This window comes from Grampus griseus (assembly GCF_964374135.1).
Source record: "Grampus griseus genome assembly, chromosome: X".
Lineage (NCBI taxonomy): Eukaryota > Metazoa > Chordata > Mammalia > Artiodactyla > Delphinidae > Grampus > Grampus griseus.
In genome coordinates, this window is record NC_138999.1 from 89,168,120 (window position 1) to 89,193,956 (window position 25,837).

At 39.8% G+C, this 25,837-nt stretch overlaps 1 protein-coding gene and 1 pseudogene across 2 annotated transcripts; both read left to right on the forward strand.

The window, feature by feature from the left end:
- The first annotated feature begins 12,181 nt into the window (after positions 1-12,181).
- TCEAL4 (transcription elongation factor A like 4) lies at positions 12,182-14,120 on the forward strand. Its single transcript, XM_082680968.1, has 3 exons — positions 12,182-12,250; positions 12,829-12,901; positions 13,264-14,120. Exon 3 carries the CDS (start codon positions 13,290-13,292, stop codon positions 13,932-13,934), a length of 645 nt encoding a protein of 214 aa, XP_082537094.1. The 5' UTR covers positions 12,182-12,250; positions 12,829-12,901; positions 13,264-13,289; the 3' UTR covers positions 13,935-14,120.
- A 9,694-nt stretch (positions 14,121-23,814) lies between these two features.
- Positions 23,815-24,998, forward strand: LOC309839110 (annotated as a pseudogene). Its single transcript, XR_014298560.1, has 2 exons — positions 23,815-23,992; positions 24,359-24,998. The product of XR_014298560.1 is annotated as an uncharacterized misc_RNA (transcript).
- The last annotated feature ends 839 nt before the right edge of the window (positions 24,999-25,837 follow it).

Sequence of the window (25,837 nt, forward strand, 5' to 3'; positions counted from 1 at the left end):
TGTGGCACACGGGATTAGTTGCTCTGCGGCATGTGGGATCTTCCTGGACCAGGGATAGAACCTATGTCCCCTGTATTGGCAGGCGGATTCTTAACCACTGCGCCACCAGGGATGTCCCAAAACTGTTTGTCTTGACAATACATAAATCCAAGAAAACCACCCTTAACCATATAGTTGGTGAATAAATATGAGAGCTGTTGCCTGGGGAAAAAAATAATAGATTACACATCTAAGTAACCTCCTTAGGGAAAAAAAGGAATAATATAGAAAATATTATTCTATGAAAAAGATAGCTCTTTCAAATATCTATGTGATACAATTGAAAATATTGATAAAATGTGTGGATTTGTGGAAAGTATAAATTACAGAAATTAAACCTCCCCCAAAAAAGACTTAAGGATTAAGAAAATGGAAGAAATTGGGGTCATCAAAGAGCTACCATCCCAAATGGCCAGGCTTCCAAAAGTACTTAATGTCAGACCATTAAGAAGAGGTATTTTTGTTGTTGTTGTTGTTAATGAAAACAATAGATTATGAAGAAAATTACATTTTTATTTAAAGGAAATATATGAAAGAGCATGCTAAAAAGAGTTGAGTGGTCATATTTATAAACAAGGATATAAAAATTCTACATAAATGATTAACAACTATATCTGGTATAGTAAAAGATGAACAAAAAAAGACATAGCAGACAAAATGTTTCAGATTGAGTAAAATACAAATATGTTTCACTTTATAATGTAAAGGGGAAAAAAACCTTCAATTAATCTCCATATATGCTTTAAATCCCTTTGCTAATATGATGTTTGTTTCATGGTGAAATAATAAAATTACCATCATTAGAGACAGGGTGCACAAAAGCTGAGCCTTCTCATCAGGACTATTATTTATCATTATCTGGTATATTAGAAAAATGTTATAAAAGGACTTGAAAAAGGATTTTATGGCAAAGACGTAGACAAACTATCACAAAATAACCTGCAAGTAAATCCCCTGTGGGGGAACAGAATGCCACATTATTGTCTTACACATCAAAATAAAATTTGGAGGTGGCGCAGTGATTGGGAGTCCGCCTGCCGGTGCGGGGGACGCGGGTTCGTGCCCCGGTCCAGGAGGATCCCACGTGCCGCGGAGCGGCTGGGCCCGTGGGCCGTGGCCACTGGGCCTGTGCGTCCGGGGCCTGTGCTCCGCAGCGGGAGAGGCCACGGCAGTGAGAGGCCCGCGTACCGCAAAAAATAAATAAATAAATAAAATTTGGGGAAAGCAAAGGTTCTTTTTAGAGTTGCGTGTTCAGAGAAAGCTGTGGACGTGTTCAGAAAAAAAAAATTCACTAAGTCAATTATATCATGCTAATTGTTGTTGCTTCAAAACACCAGTGTTTGTCATTATACCATACAAATGTTTTTACCAAAGTTATTCTAGCACATTTGTCTCATACATATTGTATTGGAAGGCATTTTGATGTATTGAATCCATTAGGACAGTTGTGTGCTTTGGCTGTTTGGTACTTGTAAATTCAGAAAATAAACAGAAGGATTAATAAAAGAACATCTAAAATGCACCTATAGGACTTCCCTGTTGGCACAGAGGTTAAGAATCCGCCTGCCAATGCAGGGCACATGGGTTCGATCCCTGGTCCAGGAAGATTCCACATGCCATAGAGCAACAAAGTCCGTGCGCCACAAATACTGAAGCAGCCTGCGTGCCTAGAGCCTGTGCTCTGCAACAAGAGAAGCCACTGCAATGAGAAGCCCATGCACTGCAACCAAGAGTAGCCCCCTCTTGCTACTGCATGAAGACCCAATGCAGTCAAAAATAAAATAAAATAAAAATAAAAAATAAAATGCACTATAATTTGGCTGAGAGTGCAGGGGTGATTGAGACAGATGGATCTGGTAAGTAGAGAGAAAAACCTCGCTTGGTGTTAAAGACTAGAAGGGACAATGAGTACATCTGATTTTTTACCTGGTAGGCGAATGAGGAGCAATCATGCTCTAATGCTCTGTTTTTTGAAAAAGGCTAAATAAGGGAAATGGCTTTAAGTACAGTAAATAACATATTGTAAGCATGAATCAGGGAGAAAGAGTGTTAATAGAATAAAAATATCACAAACTTCTTTTGAATTGATTTTAATAAATAAAAGAAACAAACTAAAAGCCCAGAAGCAGATAAATGAAGGACCTGCCTCTTAATCATATTAAATGAACCATGGTATATATGACAAACCCACAGCCAACATCATCCTCAATGGTGAAAAACTGAAAGCATTTCCACTAAGATCAAGAACAAGACAAGGTTGCCCACTCTCACCACTCTTATTCAAGATAGTTTTGCAAGTTTTAGCCACAGCAATCAGAGAAGAAAAGGAAATAAAAGGAATCCAAATCAGAAAAGAAGAAGTAAAGCTGTCACTGTTTGCAGATGACATGATATTATACATAGAGAATCCTAAAGATGATACCAGAAAACTACTAGAGCTAATCAATGAATTTGGTAAAGTTGCAGGATACAAAATTAATGCACAGAAATCTCTGGCATTCCTATACACTAATGATGAAAAATCTGAAAGTGAAATCAAGAAAACACTCCCATTTACCATTGCAACAAAAAGAATAAAATATCTAGGAATAAACCTACCTAAGGAGACAAAAGACCTGTATGCAGAAAATTATAAGACACTGATGAAAGAAATTAAAGATGATACAAATAGATGGAGAGATATACCATGTTCTTGGATTGGAAGAATCAACATTGTGAAAATGATTCTAACTACCCAAAGCAATCTACAGATTCAATGCAATCCCTATCAAACTACCACTGGCATTTTTCACGGAGCTAGAACAAAAAATTTCACAATTTGTATGAAAACACAAAAGACCCCGAATAGCCAAAGCAATCTTGAGAACGAAAAACGGAGCTGGAGGAATCAGGCTCCCTGACTTCAGACTATACTACAAAGTTACAGTAATCAAGACAGTATGGTACTGGCACAAAAACAGAAAGATAGATCAATGGAACAGGATAGAAAGCCCAGAGATAAACCCACACACATATGGTCACCTTATCTTTGATAAAGGAGGCAGGAATGTACAGTGGAGAAAGGACAGCCTCTTCAATAAGTGGTGCTGGGAAAACTGGACAGGTACATGTAAAAGTATGAGATTAGAACACTCCCTAACACCATACACAAAAATAAGCTCAAAATGGATTAAAGACCTAAATGTAAGGCCAGAAACTATCAAACTCTTAGAGGAAAACATAGGCAGAACACTCTATGACATAAATCACAGCAAGATCCTTTTTGACCCACCTCCTAGAGAAATGGAAATAAAAACAAAAATGAACAAATGGGACCTAATGAAACTTCAAAGCTTTTGCACAGCAAAGGAAACCATAAACAAGACCAAAAGACAACCCTCAGAATGGGAGAAAGTATTTGCAAATGAAGCAACCGACAAAGGATTAATCTCCAAAATTTAAAAGCAGCTCATGCAGCTCATTATCAGAAAAACAAACAACCCACTCCAAAAATGGGCAGAAGACCTAAATAGACATTTCTCCAAAGATATAGATTGCCAACAAACACGTGAAACAATGCTCAACATCATTAATCATTAGAGAAATGGAAATCAAAACTACAATGAGATATCATCTCACACCAGTCAGAATGGCCATAATCAAAAAATCTAGAAACCATAAATGCTGGAGAGGGTGTGGAGAAAAGGGAACACTCTTGCACTGCTGGTGGGAATGTGAATTGGTACAGCCACTATGGAGAACAGTATGGAGGTTCCTTAAAAAAATACAAATAGAATTACCATATGACCCAGCAATCGCACTACTGGGCATATACTCTGAGAAATCCATAATTCAAAAAGAGTCATGTACCAAAATGTTCATTGCAGCTCTATTTACAATAGCCAGGAGATGGAAACAACCTAAGTGTCCATCATTGGATGAATGGGTAAAGAAGATGTGGCACATATATACAATGGAATATTACTCAGCCATAAAAAGAAATGAAATTGAGTTATTTGTAGTGAGGTGGATAGACCTAGAGTCTGTCATACAGAGTGAAGTAAGTCAGAAAGAGAAAGACAAATACCGTGTGGTAACACATATATATGGAATCTAAGAAAAAAAATGTCATGAAGAACTTAGGAGTAAGACAGGAATATAGACACAGACCTACTAGAGAATGGACTTGAGGATATGGGGAGGGGGAAGGGTAAGCTGTGACAAAGTGAGAGAGTGGCATGGACATATATACACTACCAAACGTAAAATAGATAGCTAATGGGAAGCAGCCGCATAGCACAGGGAGATCAGCTCGGTGCTTTGTGACCACCTGGATGGGTGGGATAGGGAGAGTGGGACGGAGGGAGATGCAAGAGGGAGGAGATATGGGAACATATGTATATGTATAGCTGGTTCACTTTGTTATAAAGCAGAAACTAACACACCATTGTAAAGCAATTATACTCCAATAAAGATGTAAAAAAAAATGAACCATAGTAATAGATCAAGAGAAAACTGACTCTCCCCCACTATATTTTTCCTCAAGCTATCTGAATATTAAGTTGATTTTATTTTTTCACCTTCCAGCATATATGCCTGGCAAAATAAAACCCACCACATTAACTTGGCAGGATGAAAATCTCACTAAAATTTTCTCCAGGACAGGGGTCAACAAAATGGTGTTGGTCGTGATTCCTAACCCATCATTGCCCTCCTCCTCTTTGATTATGACTGGTTACTCCTGGATAAGAAGAGAATGGAATGAGTGTGGTGTTGGGGAGGAGGAAGTTTGAAAAAATGGCCATTTGTGCTTTCTCCTTAATATGAGGGAGTTTAAAAGCAAATCTAGGATTACTTGTGGGCATGAGTGGAGCGTGGGAGCTCTGTACTCCCCTCTAGCAGGTTGTCAGTCCAGTCCTTGCCATGTGTCCTAGCGTCCATCTGGGGGTTGTGACATGCTCAGTCCTGCCCCTCACTGATCTGCTGTTGCCCTAAAGTTCTTGTGAAATCCTGAAACCTGACCATGATGTCACTAAGTATTCCTTCAAAAGGTTCCTTATACAGAGGTACGTGTGAACAATGTCAGTTCTTGGGAGTTAAAGTTAGGTGGTGACCATATGACTTTGGGTGGACATGATGTTTGACCAGGTATTTTGTCGTACACCACTGGGAATTTTGTTTTAAGAAAGCGTAAGGTTCATAGTTATTGTTCTTGTTAAAATAATTGGACTGACATAGTGAATTCTATCCCTTCTAGGAACACAGTGTCTTTTCCCAGATGGGATCTTCACAGAGAGGTGAAGGGCATTACCCAAGGTCACACAGCTATTGGGTCAGAACTGACACCAGGACCCAGGTGATCTCCTGAATCTCATTTTACTGTCTGGTCTATCAGACATGGTATTAGCCTTTGAGTGTTTGAACCTATTAGAAGTGTATAGAAACTGTGCTTCTCTGCATCAATCTGCTTGACAGGAAATACTTTAAAATAAAAGCTAATACAGTGTTAATTTGTTTGACCCATCTTAATCTCCATTTGGAGAATTAATTCAAATTAAAATTCATAAGCATAAAATGCATAATGTTTTTCCCTTAAACTCCAACAGCTGGGGATGTCAGACATCAGGTTGAGTTCTAGGGGCTGTTCTGCTTTTCCCTCTCCCTAAATTCTTTCTTGTGGCCTCAAATCTGCCCCCATTGTGACTCCACAGGTATGTATTTTTGTAGGGAGGAGAGAGATGGAGGGATTACAATGGAAGTATCAGTGTTATATTTGTGATATTTATCCCATGTTGTTGTTTGTGGTTGTAGTTTGTTCATTTTCATGTCTGTATTGTAATGCATTATAGGACTATAACACTCTTTTTCTGTTAATGGACATTTGCATTGCTTTAAGTTTTGAGCTTAATAATCAGTCTTGTTCATGTCTTTTGGTGTACACAAGGACATATTTCTGTTGAAATATACCAAGAGTGCAACTGCTGAGTCAAAACGTATTTGAGTGTTTGGCCTTAGTAGATATTGACAGTTTTCCAAAGTGGCTATCAATTTACACTTCCTAGAGTAGGTATGTGGGTTCCAGTTACTCTATATCCTTGCCAACACTCAATACTGTCAGTCTTTTGATAGTTATCCATTCTCCCGTTTCATAGATGGGCAAACCAACTGGGCCTAAAAGAGGTTAAATACTTTTTTTAAAGTGCAAAGTCTGAATTCTAGACTCTTTCCATTAGGCCATCAACTTTTACTTTATGGGTTTCCAGTACTCAAGAATTAGTTGTTTCAAAAATACACAGAATAATTTTTTGTAAGTTTAAAATTGTATTAAATAAAGTTACTCCCCTTAAAAGAATGAAATGTTACCTGTACCCTGATATGCATCTATATTAGTACTTACTCAGCATCATATCTTAATGATGATGGTTGTGGTGGTGGTGGAGGTTTAGTTGTTCCCTTTGGTCTAAGACATGGACTGACAAAATTTTCTGTAAAGGACCAGATAGTAAATATTTTACGCTATGTGCACTATCTATTATCATATTTGGTATTATCATATCCTTTCTTTAGGTTGTTCTGGTTACTATTCCTGCATAACAAATTACTCCAAAAATTAGCAGCTTAAAATGATCACTTATATTCAGGAAGTATTCAGCTGCTAGGTTCTTTATTATTATTATTATTACCACTATTTTCTTCCAGTTTTCTTGAGATATAATTGACATACAGCACTGTATAAATTTAAGGTGTACAGCATAATGATTTGATGATTTACATACATCATGAAATGATTATCACAATAAGTTTAGTGGACATCCATCATCTTATGTACATACAAAATTAAAGAAATAGAAAAAAAATTCTTTTGTGATGAGAACTCAGGATTTACTCTTTTTCATATATAACATACAGCAGTGTTAATTATATTTATGTTGTACATTACATCCCTAGTAATTATTTATCTTTTTTAAAAAATTATTTATCTTATATTTGGAACTTGTACCTTTTGTCTGCCTTCATCCAATTCCCCCCTCCCCCCACTCTAGCAACTACAAATCTGATCTCTTTTTCTATCAGTTTGCTTATTTGTTTTTGAAGTATAATTGACCTACAACACTAAGTTAGCTCCTGTTACACAACATAGTGATTTGGAATTTCTATACATTTCAAAATGATCACTACAATAAGTCAAGTCACAATATGTCACCATACCGATATATTATATCGCTATTGACTATATTCTGCACTGCACATTTCATACCTGTGACTCATTTATTTTGCAACAGGAAGTTTGTACCTCTTAATCTCTCTCATCTATTTCTTTCTTCCCCCCAACACCCTCCTCTCTGGCAACCACCTGTTTGTCCTCTGTATCTATAACTGTTTCTGTTTTGTTATATTTGTTTTGATTTTTAGAATCCACATATAAGTGAAATCATACAGTATTTGTCTTTGTCTGACATTTAATTTAGCATAATACCATCTAGGTTCATTCATGTTGTCATAAACGGCAATATTTCATTCTTTTTTATGGCTGAGTAGTGTTCCATTATATATCACATCTTCTTTATCCATTCATCTATTGATGGGCACTTGGGTTGCTTCCATATCTGGGCTATTGTAAATAATGCTGCAGTGAACATAAGGGTACACATCTTTTGTAATTAGTGTTTTTGTTTTCTTCAGATAAATACCCAGGAGTGGAACTGCTGAATCATATGGTAGCTCTGTTTTTAGTTTTTTAAGGAAACTCCATACTGTTTTCCATAGTGGCTGCACCAATTTACATTCCCACCAACAGTGCATGAGGGCTCCCTTTTCTCCACATCCTCGCCAACACTTGTTATTTGTTGTCTTTTCAATAACAGCCATTCTGACAGGTGTGAGGTGATATCTCATTGTGGTTTTGATTTGCATTTCTCTGATGATTAGCGATGTTGAGCATTTTTTCATGTGCCTGTTGGCATGTATCAGCTCTTCATTCCATTTTTATTGAAAAATAGTATTCCATTATTATACCACACTTTATTTATCCATTCATCAGATGATGGACATTAGGGATATTTCCACTTTTTAATTATTATGAATAATGATGCCAAGGACTTTTGCATACAAGTTTTTGTGTGAACGTAGTTTTTCATTTCTCTTGGATCTTTACTTAGAAGTGAAATTGTCAAGTCACATGATAACTTAAGGTTTAACATTTTGAGAAACTGCCAGACAGCCTGTTTTCCACAGTGGCTGCATCATTTCCCATTCCCACCATCACTGTGTGATGGTTCTAATTTCTCTACATATTTGCAAACACTTGTTATTATCTGCCTTTTTTTATTATATCCATTCTAGTGGGTATGAAGTGGTATCTCAATGTGGTTTTAATTTGCATTTCCCTGACAGCTAATGATGTTGAACATCGTGCTTATAGGTCATTTGTATATTTCCTTTGCTGAAATATCTATTCAGATCCTTTGCCCATTTTTATTTTATTTATTTATTGGCCACACTGCTTGGCTTGCAGGATCTGAGTTCCCCGACCAGGGATTGAACCCACACCCTCGGCCGTGATGGGCAGAGTCCTAACCACTGGACTGCCAGGGAATTCCCTGCCCATTTTTAAATTGTTTATTTTTTTATTGAGTTGTAAGTGCTCTTTGTATATTCTAGATATAAGTCCCTTATCAGACATATTACTTTCAAAAATTTTCTCCCTTTCTGTGAGTTGTCTTTTCACTTTCTTAATTGTGTTGTTTAAATGAAAAGTTTTACATTTTGGTGAAGTCCCATTTTTCTATATTTCTTTTATTGCTTAAGCTTTTAGTGTCATATCTAAGAAACCATTGCCTAATCCAAGATCATGAAGAATTACACCTTTATTTTCTTCTAAGAGTTTAATGGTTTTAGCTCTTATATTTAGGACTTTATTTTTTTTGAGTTAAGTTCTGTATGTGGTGTGACGTGGGAGTCCAAATTCATTTTTTGCATGTGGATATCTAGTTGTCTCACCATTATTTGTTGAAAAGACTCTTCTTTCACCACTAAATTTTCTTGGCACTCTGGTTGAAAACCAACTGACTGTAAATCTGAGGGTTTATTTCTGTACTCTCAATTCTATTCCATTGGTCTATATGTCCTTATGCCAGTACCACATTGTCTTTATTCCTGTAGCTATATAATAAGTTTTGAAATACGGAAGTATGAGATCTCAAACTTTATCCTTCCCTTTCAAGATTGTTTTTGTCTATTCTGAGTTCCTTGCATTTCCATATGAATTTTGGGATCAGCTTATCAAAATCTGCAAAGAAACCATCTGATATTTTGATAGAGGTTGTGTCGAGTCTGTAGATCAGCTTAGGAAGTATTGCCCATCTTAACAATATGAAGTCTTCCAATCTATGAACATAGGCTATCTTTCCATTTATTTAGGTATTCTTTAATTTTGTTCAACAATTCTTTATAGTTTTCAGTATACAAGTCTTGGATTTTCAAAATAAATTTATTTCTAAATTGTTTATCATTTTTGATGATTTTTTTTGAAATCTAAGCAAGTTTTTAAATTTTTATTTATTTATTTGGCTGCCCTGGGTCTTAGTTGCGGCACGTGGGATCTTCGTTGCTGTGTGCAGGATCTTTTAGTTGTAGTATGCAGACTCTTAGTTGCAGCATGTGGACTCTTAGTTGTGGCATGCATGTGGGATCTAGTTCCCTGAGCAGGGATTGAGCCCAGGCCCCCTGCATTGGGAGTGTGGAGTCTTAACCACTGGACACCAGGGAAGTCCCCTCTTTTTGATGATATTTTGAATGGAAATGTTTCCTTACTTTCCTCTTTGAATTGTTTTTTGCTAGCATATAGAAACACAGTTGATTTTCGTATGTTGATCTTGTATTCTACCACATTGCTGAACTCTTTCTTTCTCATAGTTCTTTAGTGGATTCCTTGGGATTTTCTATATGCATGATCATGTCATTTGCAAACAGAGATAGTTTTACTTCTTTCCTTCCATTCTGGATACCTTTTGTTTCATTTTTCTTGCCTACTCTGAAAAGCATTTAAGTGTATGTCAGAAAATATGGCTCTTCATTTTCCTTTAACTATTAAAGTAATTATACAAGTTTAATTTCCATAATAACCTATATCTTACTACTGATCAGAAATGCTTCCTTATCATATACTAAAAACTTTTATACCTGGAGATGTTAGTGGGCTCTCTGTTTTATTCCTCTTTCTATCTTTATTCCAGTACTACAGTGAGTTAAGACTGTAGCTTTATAAATCATTCCGCTTCATTGAAGCATGAGTTCTTCAATCAGATATAAATGAAATCTACACCAGATAAGGTAGCTAGCATAATGCCTGGCAGATAGGTGGTATTCTCTAGAGGTCAAAACCACATCCTCTGGTTATCCTTTGTGTCCCACCATCCACAGTAATTTGGGGTTATGGATAGTTAATAATTAATTTTACTGCATATTGAGCACCCAACATAAAAGGATTATTTTTCTAACCAAATGTCCAAAGATAACTAGGGTAAACAAATGTACTAAGAAGATTATGTAACTAAATCTGTACCGATGGACAATTGTGATGCTCCATTTTTTTCCCTTTATAAACAAAGCCTACAGAATCACTACTGGAGCCCCAGTTCCAGCAAAGGATAAATGCATAACAAATAATTGTTATGGGAATTTAAAACAATAAAACGTTTTAAAACATAAGATTCTATTTTAGCACCTTACTAATTATCTCCATGGATAAATATTAGAGGTGGAATTGCTGGGCCAAAATATAAAATATTTTTATTTTTAAACAATTTACAAAGTTGCCCTTCAGAAAATTTTACCAGTACACTCAACAAGAGCAGGCAGGGTAGGGGGGTGGGAGAGGGTAGGAGCAGGAGTTTGGGATTAGCAGATGCAAACTGGTATTTATAGAATGGATAAACAACAATGTCCTACTGTAGAGCACAGGGAAATATATTCAATATGTTTTGATAAACCATAATGGAAAAGAATATGAAAAAGAATGTATATATATATATATGTATAACTGAGTCACTTTGCTGTACAGCAGTAATTAACACAACATTGTAATTCAAGTATATGTCAATAAAAAATAAAAGAAAAACAAGAGCAGGGAGAAATGCATGTGTCCCAATCCCTTAACAAATCTGTTACACATTTTAATGTAATCAAATCCATCAGCGCTGTTCTTAATTGTTTAACTTTCAGTTATTATATTTTTAAAGATCTTCTACACAGAAAGCTTATGTAAAAGCAGAGGCTAGTTATTCACAGCGTGTTATAACAAGGGAGTTAGCTCCCCTAACTTGTGTTTGGCAGAGACTTAAAGACAGGCAAGGGAATGGGAAAGCTTTAGAATGAAAAAAAGGAAGACCAGGTTTTCTCTAATTGGAAGTTTTTGTCAGGGAAAAGCTGGAAGCCAGGTAACTAGAAGCAGCGGCATTTTGTTACTGGTTTGGGGAGCATATTTAGGTTTCTCTAATTGGGGCTGGGCAAAAATAGGGAGGCTGGCAGTCATTGATCAAGTCCTGAAGATTGCTGTAGAGGCTGTGATTTGGCTTGCGGGGCTGCTTGCTACAGAGGTTGTGGGTCACAATTCTATTGTCATATATGGTCTGGTCATCGTCCGTTGTGTATTCAGTCTCACTTAAAAAACTCATTCTTTCATTCTGCTTCAAATATAATTTCATTTTCAGATCTAAATATTTAATTCATTAGAAAATTTATGTTTGAGCATACCAGGAAAAAGGGACAGCTTCATTTTGACGGGAACATTTTTCTTAATTTTTTTCTAAAGTGCAATATTCTACCCTTTGTACAATATTAAAGTTCACATGCGTAAGATTTCATTGGTGAGTCTTCGTTCTCTCAACGGAATTTAAGAGCAACGTTATAGACTCCTCCCCCTGACCGCCCAGCCCATTAATAAAAGCTTCTGTGTTTTTTATTAAAATTCTTTCTGTGACCAACTTCTCAAGAAGAGGAAAAGGACAAAAGGGCCGGGAGAGGTTGGCTGGGGGACCTGCCGGAGGGAGGCGGTGGGCGGCTTGCAGACTCCGGCTGGTGGGCGGGGTGCGAGGGCGGAGCTCGGGTGACGCAGCGCTCACGTGACCGCCGGGCTCCGAAGTGGGCACCGGTCCGGGTGCCAGCTCTCCCTCCCTGCTGTCGGACCCGGAGCCGTCTGGGCGCCCCTAATTGTTGCTCCAGGTTCTTTCAGGTCAGTGTGAGAGCTCTCGTCGCTGCCTGCGTGACATCGGAATGGGGGAGGAGGAACGGGCGCGGAAAGGAAAAAGGTTGGGGATGGGGTCCGGGTCGAGGGGAGCTGGCCAGAGTGTAGATAGAGATGGCGGTGGGAAAAACGGCTAAGGGGGAGCAAGCGGCCATTGGGCAGAGGGTGGGGAAGGCGGACACCCCAAGTACCCATTCGCCTTTCTGCACACTTCTTCTCTACCCTCCGTCCATTTTGGAGCCGGAGATGATGAGTTGGGGGGTGCCCCAGCAGTGAGACAGTGGAAATAAACCCCTTCTGGCACTCTGTGCGCAGAGTAAAAGTTGACCTCAAGGGTGGGGGGGCGAGTTTCCTCTGGGGGAGAAGGACGCAGAGATCCAAAATTAGTTTGGAAAACATCCTGGTCTGGCGCCGGAGGAGTGAACAGAAATGGCGGCTGGGGTGCTGTGGGGGCGGAGGAGGTGGGGGAGGGAAACGTTGGATGAGGAGGACCGGGATTCGGAAAAAGGACCCGAGTCCCTGTGCATCCACCGATGCCTCATTCCCGGTCTCCTGTCTGTCTTAAGGTGTACGTGTCTGTTGTTCCCAGTGCTCTACTGGGCTAGAGAAGGAGGAGGAACCTGTCCAGAATACCCGCAGGTCAGTGAAGGAGGAGGGCACTGGACAGGGACCCAGAGGGGTGGGGAGTGTGGAGGGCACGGCTCGGGCAGAATTGGGGGCCCCACTGCCCACTTCCCAACACATTTACACACACTCTGCCATGCTGAGCAAGCGTAGGGAAAAATGGCAGGGTCTGTCTGGGAAATGGTTGGCTCACGTGTGCACGAGGAATGGTGGGGTAAAGGGTGGGCAGAAGGCACACTAGGAAGGCCGGGCCAGGTCAGGGGACCCCTGACAAGGGGCGAGAAGCGACTGCTACTATCCGGACCTGCATTCCATCCCCAAGCCCTCAGTCTCCCTTGTTTCCTCTTTGTCTTCTCTTCCCCCTGCCCCATCCCCAGGACAGGAAAAGGAAGGGACACTCAACATGGAAAAACTCTGCAGTGAAAATGAAGGAAAGCCTGAGAACCAAGGCAAGATGGAAAACAAAGGACAGCCACCGGATGCGGGAAAGCCAGGAGTAGCTTGTACTGTGGAAGACAAGGAAAAGTTAGAAAACAAGGGAAGGATAGATCTCAAGGGAAAGACAGAAGATGAGGAAGTACTAAAGGATAAAGAAAAGCCAGACAGTGAGGCAAAGCCAAAAGAAGGAAAGCCAGTGAGTGAGGGAAAACCAAAAGAAGGAAAACCAGAGAGTGAGGGAAAGCCAGTGAGCGAGGGAAAGCCAAAAGAAGAAAAGCCAGCCAGCGAACCAAGGGCTGCAGGAAAGCGCCCAGCTGGGGATGATGTACCCAGGAAGGCCAAAAGAAAAACCAACAAGGGGCTGGCTCAGTGTCTCAAGGAATACAAGGAGGCCATACACGATATGCATTTGAGCAATGAAGAGATGATAAGAGAATTTGACGAGATGGCCAGGGTGGAGGATGAGGTGAAGAAAACCAGACAGAAATTGGGGGGGTTTATGTGGATGCAAAAAAGTTTACAGGACCCCTTCCACCCGAGGGGTCCAAGGGAACTCAGGGGTGGCTGCAGGGCCCCACAAAGGGGCTTTGAAGACATTCCTTTTGTGTAGTGCCCCTGGCAGGCATTTGCAAGGCCCTATGCTTTATTTAACCTTATGCTAATACTATGCTTTAGGTGTCACTCTCTTTATCCAACTGCAGCCCTGTGTGTTTCAGTAGCAGATTTTCATCCATTGCATGGAAAAATGTTTATGGTGCATTGTAAAATGTTTAAAAAAACAGTTTCCAGAACCATATATACGGCATCAGTCCATTTTTGTAAAACTACAAAGATACCTAGTGATTCATGTACAGAAAAAACTCGGAAAGCTGTGTCTACTAAAAGATTAACAGTGGTTATCTATGGGTTTTTTCTGTTTTTTGTTCATCTGTTTATATTCTCTTTAAAAAACACATTACTGTTATCATAACAATAATGAAAGATAAAAAATATAGGAAAGCAATACCAAGCAATCAAAAGTACTGTTCGGCTTACGAAGGCAGTGGAGACACATAAAATTTCTGTTGTCAGGACATGAAATGATAAGTAAAAGTCACATTACCTCTGGGACTCAAAGCTGGAAGAGTCAACCTGGCAATTATTATAGATCCATTATTGTAAGGGAGAGTCTTAGCATCAGTGAATTGGGGATAAAACTTGCCTTCCAGGCCTGTGGAGAATATCCGATGAGATGTTGAGTGTGTGAACTGTGTTAGGCCGGCTCCTATCCTCTCTCCTGCACTAGCAGGACCAGAACCCCATGAAATGTTTGGGAGAGGGCTGAGGGAGTTCTCACATGTGTCCATAAATAAATCCAGACAGCTGAGAGGTGGGTGTCACTCTCCCCTGTGTAATGCCATGACTCTTGGGCGCTGTGCCTCTTCTAGTTTGTCCTGTACCCTCCTAAGGCCCCCACTGCTGCTGATGTGCTGGAGATCATGATGGACTAAAGAAACACAGTGTCACAACAGAAGGGTGGAGAATTCTCTACCTACAGTAGAGTTTCCCTAACTCCGGTGGGTAGCACCCAGTTGTCGCTTGGGCCTTGATATTTATGAAGGTCTTATAAAACACACCTTTCCAAGTTTTTTGTTGGTTTGTTTGTGTTTTTGCATACAGCCCTCTCCACTGGATTTAGATACAGGAGATTGAGCCAGGAGAAAAATCTGAGTGACCAGATGCTGTGCTATTCTCACCTGTTAATCTCTTGTCTGCTGACATTTTCTTCTTAGAAGGAGCTGTCCCCTAGGAAATTCCTGTTAAGCCCTGGCTTATCATTTCAGCAGACCCATCTACCTATGTGATTTTTTTCCTCTGGCTCTTCATTAGCCTTTTATTTGCTTATAGTGTTTCTTTAAATAAACTTTTATTTTAGGACAGTTGTAAATTTACAGAATTATTGCAAAGATATATAGATTCCGTTTACCCCATACCTAATATCGCCTATTATTAACAGCTTACTTTAGTTTGAAGTGTTTGTCACAATGAACCAATGTTGATACATTATTATTTACCAAAGTACATACTTTATTCATATTTCCTCAGTTTTTCCCTAATGTCCTTTCACTGTTCCAAGATCCTATCCAGGTTACCACCTTACATTTAGTCATTATGTCTCCTTAGGCTCCTCTTGGTTGTGACAGTTTCTCACACTTGCCCTGTTTCTTATGCCTTGACGTTCTTGAGAAGTACTGGTCAGGTACTTTGTATAATGTACCACAATATCAGTTTGCTTGATTTTTTTCTTGTGGTTAGACAGGTGTTAAGTGCTTCTGGGAAGAAGATCGCACAGGTAAAGTGGCATCATATAAAGGATATATGCTATCAATATTATTCCTGTTGATGTTAACGTTGATCACCTGGCTGAGGTAGTGTTTGTCAGGATTCTCCATGGTAAAGTTACCCTTTTATTTCTCCCTTTCCAGACTGTACTCTGGAAGAAAGTCACTCTGCACAGTCCACACTTAAAGAATGTGGTGTTATTTCAAAGTTACCTCATTTCCAAAGTTACCGCCTTGAGGATGGAGTATCTCCAACATTTATTTGGAATTCTGCATAGGATATTTGATTTCTCCCCCGTTTATTAATATATTCAATTTATTTATATAAGTATGGGCTCATTAATTTTATTCTTTGGACTATAATACTATTTTATATACTTTCATTGCTCAAATTGTTCCACTTTTGGCCATTGGAAGCTCTTTCAGTTGGCTCTTGGATCTATTTGACATACTTCCATCATTGTGTATGTGTGTGCTTTTTTAAAAAAACTCTTTCTGGCACTACAAGATGCTCTAGTCTTACCTTGCATATTTCCTGCCCAAGTCCTAGAATCAGCCATTTCTCCAAGGAACCCTGGTACCTTTGGTTGGAGAATGGTATTAAAAACCAAGATTTGGGTGTTAGGTGTACTCGTTACTATTGGGATATCATTGTTTATAGGCCCTCTCGGTAGACAGAGAAAGAAGATATATGGGTATATAATAACCCATGCATATATATGCATCTCTGTCTCTCCATATATATGTATGTATGTGTATATATATGTGTCTTTATATATTTTTAAATATATATAGAGAAAATTTTGTCTTTAGTCTTACAGACTCCACTCATTTCCAAAGTTACCTATGCCAGTGCCTAATTTTTCCATCCCTTTCAGTGAAGTTGTTTCATGCATTTGTGATACACTTAGAGTCTTTTGTCACATCCTGTGTTGTGGGAATGCTATTATAAATGGCACTTTTAAATAATCAAATTCCAATTGTTCATTACTGGTATATAGGAAAGCAAGTAACTTTTTTTTTTTTTTTTGCGGTACGTGGGCCTCTCACTGTTGTGGCCTCTCCCATTGCGGAGCACAGGCTCCGGACGCGCAAGCTCAGTGGCCATGGCTCACGGGCCCAGCCGCTCCGCGGCATGTGGGATCTTCCCGGACCGGGGCACAAACCCGTGTCCCCTGCATCGGCAGGCGGACTCTCAACCACTGCGCCAGCAGGGAAGTCCCAGCAAGTAACTTTTATATATTAACTTACATCCTGCGATCTTGTGGCCAGGAGTTTGTCAATCCTTTGGCATTTTCTACATAGACCATCATGTCATCTGCAAATATAGTTTTATTTCCTCCATTCCAATCTGTATACTTTTTATTTCCTTTTTTGTCTTACTGCACTAGCTAGGACTTCCAGTATGATGTTTAATAGGAACAATGAGAAAGGACACCCTTGGCCTGTTCCTGACCTTAGGGTTAAGTGTCTACTTTCTCACCACTAAGTATAATGTTAGTTTCTTGTATTCTTTATCAAATTGAGGAAGTTCCCCTCTAATCCTAGTTTGAGAGCTTTTATCATGATTGGGTGTTGGATTCTGTCAAATGCTTTTTCTGCATCAAATAATAAAGATCATATGATTTTTCTTCTTTAGTCTGTTAACATGTGGTGGATTATATTGATTGATTTTCAAATGTTGAGTCAGCCTTGAATACCTAGAATAAATTTCACTTGTTTGGTGCCTAACTTTTTATACGTTATTGGATTCAATTTCATAATATTTTGTTGAGGATTTTCTGTATGCGTTCATTAGAAATATTGGTCTTTAGTTTTGCTTTCTTGTAGTATATTTTATCTGGTTTTGGAATTAGGGTAATAATTGGTTTCACAGAATGAGTCAAGTGTTCTCTACTTCAGTTTTATGGAAGGGATTGTGGAGAATTGGTATTATTTCTAACTTAAATGTTTGGTAAAATTCACTGGTGATTTCTAAATGTTTACTGGTGATCCTTAAATGTTTGGTAGAATTTGGTCCTAGTGATTTCTATCTTTGGAAGGTTATTAATTATTGATTCAATTTCTTTAGTAGGTACAGAATTATTCAGGTTATCTTTTTCCCCTTGTGTGAGTTTTAGTAGTTTGTACCTTTTGAGTAATTAGTCCATTTCATCTAAGTTATCAAATTTGTAGGCATAGAGTTGTTAATAGTATTCCTTCATTAAGAAGATAATGTCCATGGAATTAGGAGTGATAACCCCACTTTCACTTCTGATATTTTAATATGAGCCTTCTTTCTTTTTTTCTTGGTTACCCTGGTAAGAGATTTAACAGTTTTATTTATCTTTTCAAAGAACCAGCTTTTGGTTTTGTTGATTTTCTCTGTTGTTTTCCTGTTTTCACTTTCCTTGATTTTGTCTCTAATATTTCTTTTTTCCTGTTTGCTCTAGGCTTAAATTACTCTTCTTTCTTTAGTCTCCTGAAGAGAAAGTGTAGGTTATTGATGTTAGAACCTTCTTCTTTTCCATATATGCATTTAAGCTAGAAATTTCCCTTTAAGCACTACTGTTGATTCATCCCAAAGATTTTGATATGTTGTATTTTCATTTAGTTCAAAGCATTTTTACATTTTTCTTGAGAATTCTTCTTGGATTCATGTGTTATTTAGAAGTGTGTTGTTTAATTTCCAAATATTTGGGTTTTCCATCTATCCTGTTATTGATTTCTAGTTTAATTCTACTGAGAGCATACTTTTATGATTTCTATTCTTTCAAATTTGTTAAGGTGTGTTTTATGACCTAGAATAGGACTCTCTTGGTGAATGTTCTATATGAGCTTGAAAATAAATATGTTCTGATGTTGGATGGAATGTTCTATAAATGTCAATTAAATCAAGTTGATTGATAATACTGTTCGACTATATCCTTATTGATATTCTGCCTGCTTAATCTGTCAATTACTGGATGGCGGCATTGAAGTCTTCAACTCTAGTAATGGATTTGTCAGTTTCTCCTTTCAGTTCTATCAGTTTTTACCTCATATATTATGACACTTTTGTTAGGTGCATATACACGTTTAGGATTATTATGTGTTTTTCTCAGAATTGATCCCTTTATCATTATGTAGTGCCTCTTCTGATCTCTGATAATTTTCCTTGTTCTGCTTTGTCTGAATGTATGTAACTACCCCAGCTTTCTTTTTTTGTCCAGGTTTCTTCTGATTAGTGAAGATCTTTCTCTGTTGCTTTACTTTTAACCTCTCACTCTTTAAATTTAAAGTGGGCTTCTTGTACACAATATATAGTTGGGTTTTTTTAATACACTCTGATAATTTCTATCTTTAATTGGTGTATTTAGACCATTCACATTTAAAATGATTCTTGATATATTTGGATTTAATATCAACCATGTTTATAACTGTTTTCTATTTGTTGCCAGAGGCTTCTTCTGCCTTCTCTAGTTTTTTTTTTAATACATTTATTTGTTTTTTTATTTTTATTTTTGACTGCATTGAGTCTTCATTGCTGCACGTGGGCTTTCTCTAGTTGCGGTGAGTCGGGGCTACTCTTCATTGCGGTGCATGGGCTTCTCATTGCAGTGGCTTCTCTTGTTGAGGAGCACGGGCTCTAGGTGCATGGGCTTCAATAGCTGTGGCTTGCAGGCTCTAGAGGTCAGGCACAGTAGTTGTGGCGCATGGGCTTAGTTGCTCTGCGGCATGTGGGATCTTCCGGACCAGGGCTCAAACCCGTGGCCCCTGAATTGGTAGGCGGATTCTCAACCATTACGCCACCAGTGAAGCCCCCCTGCCTTCTCTAGTTTTAATTGAGTATTTTACATGATTCCACTTGTCTTATTAGTGTATCAGTTATATGTCTTTAAAAGAATTTTCAATGATTTTCCTCGAGTTTACATTTTTAACTAAGATCACTTTCAAATAACACTCTTTTGCTTCACTTATATGTAGTACAGATACCTTATTACAGAATGTTCATTCATTTCATTCATCCATTTGTTACAGTCACTTAATACATTATTACTTTAGATAAAGAGTTATTTTTATATCAATTAAGAATAAGACAAGGGCTTCCCTGGTGGCGCAGTGGTTGAGAGTCCGCCTGCCGATGCAGGGGACACGGGTTTGTGCCCTGGTCCGGGAAGATCCCACATGCTGCAGAGCGGCTGGGCCCGTGGGCCGTGGCCGCTGAACCTGCACGTCCGGAGCCTGTGCTCCGCAACGGGAGAGGCCACAACAGTGAGAGGCCCGCATACCGCAAAAAAAAAAAGAGAGAGAAAAAAGAAAAAAAAATTCATTTTACTTTCATTTATTGCGTTTCCATAGCTCTTCCTTTATGTAGATCTGAGTTGTTGGCCTGTATCATTTTTCTGCTGCCTGAAGAAAATCTTTTAACATTTCCTGAAGGAAAGGTTTGCTGATGCTGAATCCCATCACTTTTTGTTGTCTGAGAAAGTATTTTATTTCTCCTCCACATTTGAAGGATTATTTCACTGGGTATAGAATTTTAAGTTAGTGTTTTTTTCTTTCAACACTTTATTTACACAGTTAGATAGGAGTGTTAACACTGAAATGGAGGATTTATTTATTCTCCTGTATTTCTGTTAAATTTTATTTTATTTATTTTGAGGTCAATTTAATAAATGCATACCAATTTTAAATATCATGAGGTGACACTCCTTACCTATTTTGTTATTAATTTAACTATAATGTCTTTCTTTTGGTTAGTGTTTTCATGGTTTTTTTTCCCTGTACTTTTACTTTCAGTCCTTATGTATCTTTATATTTCAGATAGTCTTTTGTAAATAGTACATAGTTGGGTTTTTTCCAGTCTGAAAATCTTGTTTTTTAATTGTTTCAAGTACACCATTTACATTTAATATACTTACTGATATTAATACTGGATATAACCATTGTACCAAGTTCTGTCTCTATGTCCCACCTGATTTATGTTAGTTTTTTCTTCTTTAGGATTGGTTATTTTCTTATTTTTACCCCTCTATTAGCTTAGAAGTTTTACACTCTTACTCTTCCTTAATAGTTATCTGGCAATTATAGCATACAGTCTTGACTTATTAAAGTCTTGACCAATATTAATTTATACTTCTACACACTCCTTAGATAATGCCCAAACTTTAAATACTTTAGCTGTCTTGACTCTTATGTTGTCAATATAAATTAACAAGATAATATTATTTTATATAATATTGACTTAAATTTATATAGATATTTAGCCTTTTAATTGCTTTTTATTCCTTTCTTCATCCCCAGTCTTCCATCTGAGATCATTTTCCTGTTATCTGAAAAATGCCCTGTAGAATTCAGTACTTACTTTGGTTTATGCCTGCTGCTGGAAACTCTGTCTGTTTTTATTTGTAAAGCTTTTATTTCACCTTCATTTTTGAAGGGTATTTTTGCTGGTTATTAATTTCTTGGTTGGCATTGATTTTCTTTCAAGATACTAAAGATGTCATTTCACCGTATTCATGCTTTCATCATTGCTGTTGCAAAGCTAGTAATTAGCCTAACTTGTTCCTTTTGAGGCATACTCTATTTTTTTTTGGCTACCTTTTTGATTTTTCTCTTTGTCTTGAATTCTCTGCAAGTTCACTATTATGCATTCTATATGTGGGTTTCTTTTTATTTATGCTGTTTGGGATTTGTTGGACTCCTTGGATCCTATGGATCAATGTCTTTCATCAATTTTGAATAATCCTCAGCCATTAATTCTTTAGATTGCCTCTGAACAATTCCATTTCTCTTCTCCTTCTGGAACTCTAATTAAACATGCATCAGACCGTATCGTACCCTCTTGTCTGTATTTTCCATCTTTTTGACTACCCATGCAGCCTTATGGATAATTTCATCTGAATAGAATTTCTAGTTCTTTAATTCTCTCTTGGGCTGCATCTAATATGCTGTTAAGGGCATCCACTGAGTTTCTAATTTCAGCTTAGTTACTTTTTAGTTTTGGAGGGTTTTTTTCCCCTACTTTTTCTGATTTCTTGTTCCCTGTTGAAATTTTCAAGATTGGATTTTATTTATCTGAATACAGTAAGCATTGTGGTTTAGTAGTCTGTACCTGATAACTCAAATAATTCAAAGCTAATGGATCTGTTTGTGTTGTCTATTCTCTCTGGTGCTTTTTACCTATGATGGGTTTTATCTTCGTGTTGCTGCTTATCTTTGTGTATGGGCATTGTATTTAAACAACTGTTTGTTGAAATAATTTGAGGCCTAGGATGATGGAATCTTCCTCCAGAGATTTTGTTTGCATTGGTCAGGTCTGTAAGGATGCTTCCTGTCTAAAACCACCTCAATCTATACTCAAAACTTAAACTTTACTAGTCCACCTAGATGTTGCAAAGCCAAGCGAAAAAACTTTGTGAGGGCTAGTTTATTTTCAGTTTACAGTTACCCTTAAAGTGAAACATTTGAAGTTCCTAAGAAACCCCTCCCCTTTTAATAAGCCTTGGGCTTTGATTTTTGTTACTCTAGTGCTTTGAGTCTGCTGAATATTCAACTCACTTTGACACTGGTTTATTCCTTAACCTTTATTCCTTAACCACAGATGACCTCAAGACAAATACAGCTAACCTTATGAGTATTAAAAGAAGACATGGTGAATTCTTCTTTCACCTCATATAGGAAAAGCGTTCTTAACTATGAATCAAAATCTAGATGCAATAAAAGAAAAGTCTAATAAATGTGACTACTTTTTTTAATGCATGGCAGAAATACATCATAAAGTCAAAAGGCAACTAACAAACTGGAAGTAAATATTTGCAACTTATATAACAGATAAAGGCCTAATATAGTTAATGTGTAAAGAACACTTGAAAAGTGTGAAGGACCAACAACCCAATAGAAAAATGTGGAAAAGACATGAACAGACAATTCACAATGATATTTAAACTGTTGTTAAACAGGAATGCCATCGATATAATACTTCTCACCTATCATATTAGTGAAAAGTAGAAAGTATGTCACACGCTATGTTGAAAAGTGTGTGGGGAAATAAGCACTCTCCTATATTGCTGGTGGGAAAGCAAAATGGGTCTGAGACTCAAGGGAGGGAATAACCTGGATATGTAGATTAGGAAATCATCTGTGTTTAGAGGGAAATGAACAGAGATCAGCCAGGGAGCGAGGACACATGGACTGAGGAGAGCAGAGGCTCTGGACATAGCTGCTACTCAAGGAGGCAGCGCAGCTACCTGGCGGGCACCACCACCAGGGCTCTGGAGTCAGACGGAGCTGGTCTTGAAAACGGGTTGTGAGGCTCCGTGTGGAGCGCTCCTGGAGAAGTCGGGTACCCTCCCTGCAATCAGCTGGCACAACTGGGGATAAAGGGCATCTCAGAGGGATGCTGAGCGAGGACCTGAGAGGCACCAGGTAAAGCACCTGCAGTCAGGAAGCCTCCTCCCCCCACCTGCTCTGTTGGTAACTCCCCCTTTTCCACACACACCACCCCGCAGCCTGTCCGCAGCTGTCCGGTCCCTGTGGGATGTAGGTGAGGGGGCGGGGCGGGGGGAAACCGGGCTCGGGTGACGCGGCGCTCACGTGACCGGCAGGGCGCCAACGTGGGCAGCAGCCCCCGCGTCCCACCCCCCCAGCCCCGAGGTCTGGTCCTGTCGCCCGCGCGGAACCAGCTCCCGGAGCTGCCCGCGTGGCGAGCGAGGGGCAAGCGGGCTTAGGCGAGCCAGAGGAGGCGCAGGCCCGGCTCGGGCGCTGCAGGTCAGTGTGAAGGTGGGCGCTGCTGGCGGCCCGGGGTGGGGGTGGAAGCGGATGGGACTAGGATCCGGGAGCAGCGGGGAGAGGGGAAGGGGTCCCGAGATGGGTGAGGAGGGGCACGGGGCGTGGTGTGGGCAGGTGGGGAGGAAGGACCCTGCAACTGGCCCTGCCGCCTCTTCGACGCCCCTCCTCTGCGCCCTCCATCCATTTTCTAGCCTGAAATGGGGGGGGGGGAGTGCGCCCCCGCAGTGCGACAGTGAAACGTAGACAAATTCTGAAAATAACTCCCTTTCACCCTCTCCACCCAGGAGGAAATATTGACCTCAGCGTAAAGGGTTGGGGGTGGGGCAGGTTGCTTGCACGGGAGGAAGACCCAGAGATCCAAAATAGTTTGGAAAGCATCCTGGTCTGGTGCCTGAGGCCTGAAAAGTAATGGCGGCTTGGATGCAGGGGAGGTGGGGGAGGAAACGTTGGATGAGGAGGGCCCAAATTCAGGAAAGGGACTTCAGTCCACTGACCGTGCAGCCCCTCTCTGTCTCCTGTCTGCAGGTCTGCGTGTCTGTTCTGAGCACTCTGCAAGGCTAGAAAAGGAGGAGGAACCTTTCCAGAATCCCTGCAGGTCAGCGGAAGGAGGGAGAGGCACTGGACAGGCACAGAGCTGGGGGCTGGGTGTGGAGGGCACAGCTTGGGCAGAATTTGAGGGCCCCACTGCCCATCCCCCCCATATATAATATACACACTTTCTGCCACGCTGAAGGATGGTACAAGGTGGCAGGGCCTGCCAGGGAAATGGTTGGCTCTCAGTGCAGGAGGAATGGTGGGGTAAAGGGTGGCCAGAAGGCACACTAGGCTGGGCCAGGTCAGGGGAACGCTGACAAGGGTGAGATGCCAGTACTATCCGGACCTGCATTCCACCCCCAAGGCCTCAGTCTCCCTTGTTTCCTCTTGTCTCTCTCCCCCCACCTCACCACATCCCATCCCCCAGGACAGGAAAACGAGGGGACATCTCAACATGGAAAAACTCTGCAATGAAAATGAAGGAAAGCTGGAAAACGAAGGAAAGCCAGAAAATGAAGTAAAGCCTGAAAATCAAGGAAAGTCAGATGAGGAAGAAAAGCCAGAAGTGGAGGGGAAGTCAGAACACGAGGGAGAGCTCCAGAATGAGGGACGGCCAGAAGACCAGGGACAACCAGAAGATGAGAGGAAGAGAGAAAAGCAGGACAAGTCCGAAGCTGAGGGAAAACCACACGGTGAGGGCAAGCTGGAATCCCAGGCAAAGCCAGAGAGTCAGCCGCGGGCTGCCGAAAAGTGCACCTCTGAAGACTATGTGCCCCGGAAAGCAAAAAGAAAAACGGACAGGGGGACGGACGATTCCCCCAAGGACTATCAGAACAACTTACAGGAAAGGCATCTGGGCAGTGAGGAGATGATGACAGAATGTGCAGATATGTCAAGGGCTCAGGAAGAGCTAAGGAAAAGACAGAAAATGGGTGACTTTCATTGGATGCAAAGAGATGTACAGGATCCATTCACCCCAAGGGGCCAACGGGGTGTCAGGGGAATGAGGGGCGGAGGTAGGGGCCAGAGGCGCTTACATGATATCCCATATCTTTAATGCCTTTGGCCTTCAATTCTGACTCCTCTGATGAGAATATCGCTGACCCTGCTTTCCCTGGCAGGCATTTGCCAGTCTATGTGCTTTAACCTTAAGCTGATTCTTTGCTTTAGGTGTCACTCTCATTACCAGCAGCCTTTTGATCCAACTACAGTGCTCTCTGTGTTTCAGTAGGGGATTTTCACCCACATGCATGGAGGAGATGTTCATGGTATACTGTAAAACAACAATAAAGAAAAAACAGTTTTCAGAACCGAATATATAGTATCAGCCCAATTTTGTAAAAATATAAACATTTGCACAATACATTTGTGCACAGAGAAAACTCTGAAAATGTTTGCACTAAAAAGGAGGCAACGGTTTTTTCCTGAATGGTAGCCAGAAAATAGGTCTCACCTGCACTCAAAAATGAATCCAATCGCCTGATGGTACCTCCATGCCGTTCGCCTGAAGGTGTGCCCATCCCGTCTTTCCCTAGTTGTAACCATGTCAGTGGGCACTGCTACACCTTCTCCTGGGTCCTCTACCGTCCTATGGCTCCCAACATGTATGATTCTTTTTTTCTTTGCTCACTCATCTCCACTTTTTCTTAAATGATATGGATTATGTTTGTCATAATAAAAAATCTAGAAATCAACACATGATAAACAATTGAAATGTTCAGTAAGCTTATGAGGGCAATGAAGACACTTAAAATTCCTGTTGTCAGAATGTAAAATGATAAGTAAAACATTGCCTCTGGGACTCAGCTAGAGGAATCAACCTGACAGTTGTAACAGATCCAGTGCTCTAAAGGTCAGTCTTGTCATCTGTGAAATGGGAATAAAACTTGCCTGTGTTGGGTGGGCT